The following is a 9,990-nucleotide window of genomic DNA, read 5'->3' as shown; positions in this document are numbered from 1 at the left end:
TTTTTATGTATGCTTATTTTTATTTCAATTTGGTCCATTATTACGTTGCAAAATAAAGAATATTTCAGAATTTTTCACGTTTTGTAAAGTTAAAATATATATTTTGTACTACAACTTTCATGAAGACACGATATAAGTAATCTATGAAAAATAATCGAATGAACAAAGCTAACTCATTTACTATAAATTTTAACTGCATAAAGCGAATAAATTTAATAATAAATAATTCAAGAAAACACTATGTTAAGTTGTGAGTTATTTTCAATAAAATAAAACTCTTCTCTGGAACAGATTTGCTTTTAATAAAATTTAAATTCAATTTTAACAAATTTAAATGAATCCAAGGTCATGAAAATCAACATCAGAAATTTCTAAACCACTGCTCGTTCTTCGTGTGCTTTTTTAACTATTGCCAACTTTGAATGAGGATCCGCAGCTCGAAGTCCTTCGTACGGAGGTTCTCGAGTTCCATGTAGCACCAAAGACCATTCCCTCAACCAACCTTTTTGTGGTGCTTTAGAGTTAAAACTTGCCTGTAAAACAGAGAAAGAAGAATATTTAAAAGTCCAATGGCATCTATGTCATTTCAATGAAATTATATCGGAATACATTTTCACCAGTAGATACATATTTTTACCAGTGAAAATATAATTTATCTGGCGGGTGCTACTAAAATGATATGATTTCAACTTTTCTATATGTAGTAATATATATTTATTTATATGTAATGTATAAAGGTAGCAGTTAATGTGTATTTTTTAGTGAAGTTATATTTTCACTAGTGAACTACAAATATAATTTCACCAGTAGATATATATTTCTACTAGCAATAATAGAATTTAACTGATAATTATATGCTGCACTAAAATGTCTATGTAACTCAATTTGACGGTTTCAAAACGTCCATTTGCTGTTCAAATCCAAACCTAACCTAAAACTCTAAAGCTAATTATGGTTTTAAAACTTTCATTACGTCAATTACAAAATACAAACTAAGCCGACTCATCTCTCAGGAGAAAATTATCAGAAAAAGAAGTAAAGACAGATGTTGCATCTAGCATATTGCTCTATAGTTTGTCTGCACTATTTTTTTAAATATGATAGCTATCCTTATATGAGATTATTGCTCATCCTAATATGAGATTATTGGTCAAAGTATATTCCAACCAAATTTTGACCAATATAATAGCGCCAAAAACAATTATCACTTCTCAGAAGTCAAAAATTCACGTCAAAAGCAATAAAATCGTGTCGGCGCCGTCGCAGTGGGAACGCTCGTTACCGAGCGTTCCCACTGCGACGGCGCCGACACGATTTTATTGCTTTTGACGTGAATTTTTGACTTCTGAGAAGTGATAATTGTTTTTGGCGCTCTTCTATTGGTTTAAATTCGGTTTATATGTTCCTCATTTAATTCATATTTATAATATAAAAGTCGTAGCTTAATAAACTTAGGTCTTCGCAACCATTTTAAGTAAATATTTCATCTCCATTATGATCTATTGAGTTATGAAGTATCCATTTAATTGTTGAACACAAAACCATAGTGCATAACACTGCACAATATCTTACGATATTCAAATACTGAATGGTAAAGTACTATGATAATATTATTTTCTCTAAGCAAACAAAGTTATTTATATTATTATTACCTCTAATAACCACACTCCTTGAGGATATTCTCCCCACGTATGGGTGGTCATAAAAGGCCATTTTGTGAAACCATCTCGGCTATCATCGTCATTGGCTCTCCTGCTCAAAATCATCGATCTACAACAACAACAGAAATTAACCCTAAATCCGCTTCAATACCTCATTGTATATATAATAAAATCCCACCTCGTTCCCATTGGACTCGTGAGGAAGAGTTCCAAATCTCCCCTTCTTGTCGCATTGGCTGTAATCACTGCTTGAACGTGCTCCAAATATCGGACTTCAGTATCTTTCCCGAGACACGCCTCGGTTTTTATCTTCAACAGGAGAGACCTTCCAGATGGAATCTCACTATAAAATATACATTAAAACGAGAGCAATATAAATATTTAACTTTATTTCAACTCAACTTACTGTTGTTCTAGTACAGATCCTGCTTCACAGTGATACCTGGCTGGAACCGTTTTCCATGGTTTCGCTAGAGCTACCATTGCTCCAGCATCCAAGACCCCAAAACCAAAGAGATGATTGAATTCCAGTCCAACTCCATTCATCGTCCAATGGAAGCGTCCCTGAACAATGTCAAAACATTAATAATTAAATTGTTATCTTCATTAAAAATAGATCATTAAAATTACTTTAGCATCAAACAGAGAGTTTCTCTTTGATGTGAGCACCGTCAGATGTTGAATGTCTCTCCACGTTAGACTCGGTCTGTAATATAGATTATCATACTAGATTTATTCAAACATATGTTAGAAGTTTCGATGCGTACTTTGCTTCCAATGCTAATGCGAATACTCCAGCGGCTTCAGGAGCAGCAGCGCTGGTGCCGGAATGCGTGGTGGTACATTTTCCGTATAAATCCGTGGTGGCAACTCCAGTGGCAGGATCTTTGGCGCCGTTGCTGAACGTGCTGGCTAAAGTGCTGGAGCAAGATTCGTCGTAGTGTGCGTTCTGACCGTCGTTAATGGCGCTGGAGAGTAAGAAGTAACGGTTGGTATCAATTAAGTAAACAAAGAGAGGTCCATCGCTAGACCGTGAAAAATAACTTATCACGCGTTAAAAGCGCCATAAATCAATTCGTTAGTTTTTATAACACAGCAGGCATTTTTTATGCATACCGCACATGGGGATTGGCTAAAAACATCACAACGGCTGTTGGTTGTATAGGTTGCCGCATCGCTTCTTTTTCAAACTTTAACGGTTAGGTAATACAAAAAAACAGACAGATAATAACAAATATAATTACCCCCCCCCCCTCATCAAATCTTTGTATATACTCGTTGCAGCAAAAAGTGAGCGAACATCAAACCTGTGTATAAAGGCATTCATATACAGAGCGCCTAAATTGACACTTCCGTTCGGAACTCGCTTTCGCCAACAACTGAGCTTCCCTCCCTAACTTGAACACAACTGGTAATACGGGTATTGGGGCAAAAATCGACATTCGGTACTATCGGTATTACAAAATGAAATATCAGTAATACAATTTTTTTTTTGCTAAAAACTAAATCTTAATGGCTTAGAACTACAAAAACGACGATTCCTATATTGTGTGAATAAAAAAAACTCATTGTAAGGGATCAACCTAAATAGTGCTATCGACTTAAGATGTAAATGTAAAAATTTGTTATGCAGTATTTATGTATTTACGTATTCTATAATATTTACCTAAACATTTATAGTTAAATAAAATTTATGTTACTTTTAACATAAGTAGAAATATATAAGTATGCGAGACATATATCTTTCGAAAATAAAAATCATTAAGATATTCCAAAAGAAATATGAAACGTGCAAGAATTAAAATAAAATTATATAAACAAATATGTTGCATTTGAAACAGATTTACAATTTTCTATGCACTACTTTCTCATATGGTTCTTTCGGAAAATCGTAACTAATCGTAATTGGAATAAATTGCCGAGTGGCGCTCTAGCCCCTGGTATAAAAATTTAGGAGGCTTATTGAGACTTAGTGTTCCAAAAGAATAGCTCCCATATTTAAAATAATATTTTTCCGACAATATAGTAAATGAATAAAAGTGAAAAAATAAATAGCACAAAAAGGTTTTTGGTAACAGTAAAATTATTGATTTTTATTCGTACTCGTTGACAACACAATAGAGGATCAGCGTATAAAGTATTTTTAAAAGTACCTGAATGTAAGGAAGATTGCCCTTGATTTTTAAAAGTACCTGAATGTAAGGAAGATTGATGTCGGCAATTTATGTCGAGAATTGACCTGCTTGTTTATATATTTCCAATTTACACATACATAAAACAGATATTCTCTAATTTAATATATTTATTTTTATTGAATTTTCAAAAAAGCAAAAAAGAGTTGTAGTTAATAAATATATTTAAAGTAATATTAAGAGAAATCTATACCTGTTGATTGAGACGGTCCACATGGAAGCTGCATATCCATCACAGTTACAGTCGTCGTCTTCTCCGCCGTCACCGCTCGCCCAAACGTATATGTTGCCAAGACCGTTTCGTCCCTGAAAATTGGAAACTCTGTTCAGGCGAGTCAAAATATTTAACCCTCGGGTGTCGGGTGGTTAATTTGCGGCTCATTATGCAATTACGCCGAGCTTGCGAATAATTAAACGAGTCTTGGAGGCATAAATATAAACAAAAAAGGGATACCACTACACTTTAAAGTACGACAATAAATTGCTTTACAAAGACATTTAAAATATTCCAGGCACGTTCCGGGATCAATCCGAGAGACAGGGTAAGCCGTTTATGAATTTTAATGTCCAGAAATAAACGAAACGTAATGGACGTATTATTTTTGTATTATTCATGCCAATTTTTTCTCGGAATATTTTACTGCGTAATATATTATCCCATCTCTTTAGAGGTTTGTCATTATATGTTTATATTTTTCTTCGTAATTAATTATGAAATTCATCTTCGGATCATATTCAGGGAGGCATTCATTTTAAAGATAAGAGCTCGCCGAGATAATCTCTCTGTTTTTTTTTTAATTTCCTGCGGAGTAAGTTTTATCAATTTCTAAAGAAACTTTTGCCTTTGCGGAAGACCTAGTAATTAAAGTATTTCATTGACCGCAGATTAACGCTGTAATTAAAACTGCCTCATAATACTTTTTATATACACTTTGGATTAAGGTTAATTTGCTGGTTTTCCTTAATATGATTATGTTTCAGTGGAACTTCATTTAAAACTTACTTAAATTGATATTTACTAAAAACACATATTTCATATAATTAAATCCAGATATGTAGCATTGGAACGATCGGTAAATGGTCATATAGCCTTAAACAGCGTATAGCCATGTTAACTGGTATAATAAAATCACTCACCTCATTTACACCTCTGACGATGGCCCTCATCGTAGCATTTCTGGGTCCATCTACAGTTTTCCCGTCGTCCGTCGGACCCCACGAAGCGCTATAAATATCAATTTTATGGGGTTCGTGTCCCATAGAGTTCGCTTCGATCAAGTCTGTCATGTATGGCTGGTCGAGCATTCTGATTCCTAAAAAAATACACGTAGCTTTGAGTTTTTTACGATCTTTGCTTGAAACTTTTGCGTATTACATTGTATTACATTATCGATGTTAAGACACAGGGACGTTATTTGGGAGGAAGACGGATGGGGTAATTTTCCCCCCCTTTATTTTGGCCAGAAAAATGCATGTCATTTAATGATCTTAATAAAATAGAAATATTAAATAAAACTACTAGCAAACTTTTGTCCCCATCCTAAAAAAAAGCTGAAATTTCGTCTCTGATTTTAAACCAAAAATACTTGGGTTATCCCTCAAATAAAATCTAAGAAAACAGTCTCAAATATTTTTAAAATATGCCAATTTAATGAAATCATATCGGAATACATTTTTACCGATATAAATACATATATTTTTACTAGTGTAAATATAATTTATTTGGCAGGTGCTAGTAAAATTATATGATTTCAATTTTTATTTTTTTATTTACGATCTGTTTATGTATGAACCATAAGTATTATTATTATGATATTAGTATGTAAAAATAAGAACCATTGGATCCATCTCCAAAATTTAATTTACTATTTTACATTTATTATTTGTCTGTCAGATACAAAGTGTGATCAAAAAGTACGGTGAATTAATTTTTATAACAGCAACTCCGTTGAGATAGTCAGTATCAAGTTTGAACAAATTGTGACTTGTTACCCAGATTTTAGAGTGAGGTTGTGTTTACCGTGTCTGTCGCGCATCATGGATTTCAAACAAAAAATATTTCATGCGTGCGTTGCGATAGAACATTGGCGTTCCATATGGCAATATGGAACGCCAATGTTCTAACAGCACGATTTTATTGCTTTTGACGTGGGTTTTTGAGTTCTGAGAAGTGGATCGGTAGTCATAATATGAACGCAAGATTACCGAGCGTACTCACTGCGGCGGTAACGACACGATTTCATTGCTTTTGACGTGGATTTTTGACTTCTGAGAACGGATAATTATTTTTTGCGTTCTCCTATAGGCAAAATACAGTTTATGTGCTTAATTTAATTCTCATTTATTGTAAGTTGTAATATTGGCTTAAAATGTTTTAATATGAACGCTACATAACCGAGCGTTTTCAGTACGACGGCACGATTTTATTGCTTTTGCCGTGGATTCTAAACAATTTGACCAAAAAAATGTGTCATTTAATGAAATATAATGCATTTTAATGAAATGCAAATATTAAAAATACGACCACTGATTTTGCCCCCCAGGAAAAATCCTAAATGACGTCCCTGCTACGACAAATTAAATTTGGATTTTTTTAAACGTATTTTAGGCGAATATTTTTGACAAATTGCATTTACTGTTCCTGCGATATTGACTTATAGTATCAAAATAAGACAGACGGAAAATTCAAGGAAGTTTATTGTCCCTTTTTCTTTATAAATCATGTATGTACAGAAAAAAAAACTTCGCGAGTAGCAAGATCAAGTATTCTTTTCAATGATCGAGGCTTTTATGACAAGATACTAAAAATACACGACGCGACTTATAAAATATACATAAGAGGTTCGGTCATTGTTTGAACGAGCTGTAGGGTTGAAAAATTGTGGCTAATCTGACAAGTGAGGTCAAATTTTACGTCGGTCCCGGCGGCTATTGAAATCGGATCTCTTTCGCTCTCTCGGATTTCACCCGAGAGAGCGTGGGGTAGTAGTATAATGAACGTTAAAACTCAAATATGTTTTTCAGAGGCACACATCATACGCACCGGCTATTTTGGAATCGTATGCCACTCCCACACCACACACGCCGTTATCCCTTGCGGCCGCTACTTCGCCGGCACATCTAGTTCCGTGGCTGAAATCAAATAAAAATGCTTAACAATTAAATATGCGTGAGTTGGTAAAATGAGGGCTTCTAATACAGTACAAACGTATGTTATATTTTTATCTTAGCACAATGTAGGACGCACGTAAACGTAGCATAGGGGTGGTGTCGCTGGACAATAACGGAAACATGACACACACGCTGAGCCATCGGCCGTGAACGATTGTCCAGGTCAAGACACACATGTTGTGTCATCGGCCTGTGTAGTGTTAATATGGTGGTTATATTATAAAAGACACCTAAAAAATGCATTGCCCTATTAAAATAACATATATCTATTTTCTATTTTTTTACGCTGCATATGAGTCTGAATATTAAATTTATAAAAAATATAGACAATAGACAATAGTTATTGATACTTTAGCGACAATATGTATTAAAAATTCTCGCTCACTCGTGAGCGAGCGAAAGGGAATGTATCTCACCGTACGCGCCTGCTATATAAACTTCTTCAAAAATCTAACCAAAACATATATAGTGAAAATCTGCAAATTCTTTACAACAGTATATAGAGTAAATTACACATAATACATAATTTTAGTACCGGGTTTTCCGTTAAAAAGCTCATGGGCTTGTATATATTTTTTATGTTTTCATGTTGTCCCTAAATTGAAACCCATGGGTTTCTTAACGGAAACAGTTTTTTTTGAAATAATATTTATTTGATTAATAAAAGGTTATTTTTATTTTATATATTGCACTAATAGAAAATTTTTATTATCTTAAAAATATATTAATATATATTATAAGACAAATAATAATTGCAAGAAGAGAATTATTTACATTAGGAATTTTCATTCATATTATTTGTCCCTAATAAATAAATACCCGTGGTCTTTTATTTGGAAAAGAAAATCCTAATATAGGCTCTATTTGAGTGGGCCTCTTAACGGAAAAACCCGGTACATATTTATATATGTTGAAAATAATTTTTTTTTGTTACGCACTGATTGTTGAATATTTTGAATATCACCTATCTGCCTAGCCTAATCCAAGTTTTTTACACCTACAAGCCGTCAAATCAGTTATTGAAAATGATACCTTTATAGTATCTCTCGTTTCGAGTCCATTCGAGCGCAATTTTCCATTTCATTTCCCATCATAGGCGCATAGTCGGAAATTTAAAATCTTCTCAGTTGAACGACTATTGCTTTCAGACCCGACATCAAATAATCCCTCGTACGTTTGTCAACATTTTATATTGCGGGCACGGCATAAAACGTTGATGGTGTTTACACTGTTTTTATCAGGCCTCGAACAACGAAACCCCCTCGAGCATTGTAGATTGCCCAAAATTAGTTTCCATTTACTTATCGGATTTAAACAGTGAGCGGCATTTTATATTTGGATCCTTAACCTTTTATGTGCTGAATTCATTTTCATAAAAAAGTCATGTAATTTGTCAATTAAACAGTAAAAAATAAATTTAAAAATTTAATTACGTTTTTTTTTATGTTATAACGTGACGTTTGATGCAATCCATTATTGACAAAAATTTTATTATTGCCAAAAAAATTAAAATAATTATTATAAATAATCAAAAATCTATCATAAAAAAATAACAAAAAATTAGAAATATATATTTAAAATTATTAATAATAAATGAACAAATCATAAAAAAACATAAAAAAAAATTAACGGATTTTATCTGAAAATAAAATAAAAACATATAATATAAACGTTTTTTATTGAACTTGGGATAATTCTGAATTTCACACTATAGTATTATCCGCACCTAGCACATAAAGGGTTAAGACTGAAATATTTCATTTATAATAATTTAATTTAATTATTAACTTCCTGCTTAAGTTCTGCGTAATAGTATAAGAGAACCTACAATCCAATTACTTATAGTAAGCCGTCTCTAGAATCGCTAAGAGCGGTCCTAGATTTCTAGATATTTATCTAAGGTTGTAGTCCCACACTTGAACGACCTCAATCGAGAGAATCTAAAATAAATACACTGAATACGTACAAGAATAATAATACAATATATACTTCAGCATCAAACGATTTAATAATGAGGTAAACAAACAATATATTTATATAAAAAAACATCGAATTTATTTATTTTTAAATATAAATATATAATTATTTTGGGAACAGGCGCTAACAGATTTTAACGTGTATTACAATATGATTTTCCAGGAATGTTGCTATCTACTGTTTATCATTTACAGAAATTAAAAAAAAAACAATTTGCATGTATGACGCAATATTATATTATAGATTTTTCAACAACATTAATATACCATATAATATAAATATTGTATTACTTTTAGAATATCATAGAAACTTGATATTGTAAACGTGTGAGAAATGTGATATATGTTACAAATAGCAGTTATTTCATGGAAACATTATCTCTATAATATTATATTTTAATATATAGGTATTATATATAAAATAAACGCACACGAATCTATATAGTATTTAACTATATTAAGAATTGAAAGCTAAGTTTGAGCAATTATGCGTATATTTGATATATAACTTTATCTTGAATTGTAAATTGAAAGTTTTCCACTTCACCATATCTATTCAGCCATTCGGCGTTCATATTTGATTATATATACAATTACGAACCAGACTCAAAGTAACTGAATTAACCGAAAGACTGATTATCTATGTATATCTACTTGAATAAATTTTATTTTATTTATAGCAAATATATCTAAACTTGTGGCCTGACTCATTTATTAAATATTTTATACGAATATTCATATAAATTTAATTTATTTTTTATTTATATGTGTTTTTGCTTTAATTTAATCATAATTAACAGGAATTCAAGTAAACGTAATATATATCGATTTCGACAAGGTTTGTCATAGGTTATTAAAAAATTGTCGGACCTCGGTTGCTCGGATGATTTAACTCGGTTATTCTCGAGTTACGTGAGCGATCGTAGACAGTTTGTAACTTATGGCGGCCAATTGTAAAAATAATATTTCACCCCTTCGATGTTTTAAGGG

The 9,990-nt window shown here is 32.2% G+C and overlaps 1 protein-coding gene across 1 annotated transcript in view; it reads right to left on the bottom strand.

Moving 5' to 3' along the window:
• Window positions 1-9,990, bottom strand: part of amon (prohormone processing protease amontillado) — a 66,336-nt gene continuing 56,346 nt past the window's right edge. The window contains exons 6-14 of the mRNA XM_088199962.1: window positions 6,897-6,985; window positions 4,991-5,166; window positions 4,047-4,159; window positions 2,429-2,629; window positions 2,292-2,367; window positions 2,068-2,225; window positions 1,840-2,004; window positions 1,653-1,770; window positions 1-533 (exon numbers count right to left, since the gene is read on the bottom strand). Of these exons, the coding sequence (XP_088056088.1) occupies window positions 372-533; window positions 1,653-1,770; window positions 1,840-2,004; window positions 2,068-2,225; window positions 2,292-2,367; window positions 2,429-2,629; window positions 4,047-4,159; window positions 4,991-5,166; window positions 6,897-6,985 (1,258 nt within the window). The 3' untranslated portion in view covers window positions 1-371. The remainder of the gene's footprint in view (window positions 534-1,652; window positions 1,771-1,839; window positions 2,005-2,067; window positions 2,226-2,291; window positions 2,368-2,428; window positions 2,630-4,046; window positions 4,160-4,990; window positions 5,167-6,896; window positions 6,986-9,990) is intronic.

This window comes from Plectrocnemia conspersa, unplaced genomic scaffold (genome assembly GCF_051122295.1).
Source record: "Plectrocnemia conspersa isolate PC_06_02 unplaced genomic scaffold, ASM5112229v1 ptg000012l, whole genome shotgun sequence".
NCBI lineage: Eukaryota > Metazoa > Arthropoda > Insecta > Trichoptera > Polycentropodidae > Plectrocnemia > Plectrocnemia conspersa.
The sequence above is the reverse complement of the archived record's forward strand: the minus strand, read 5'-3'. Positions and strand labels throughout refer to the sequence as shown.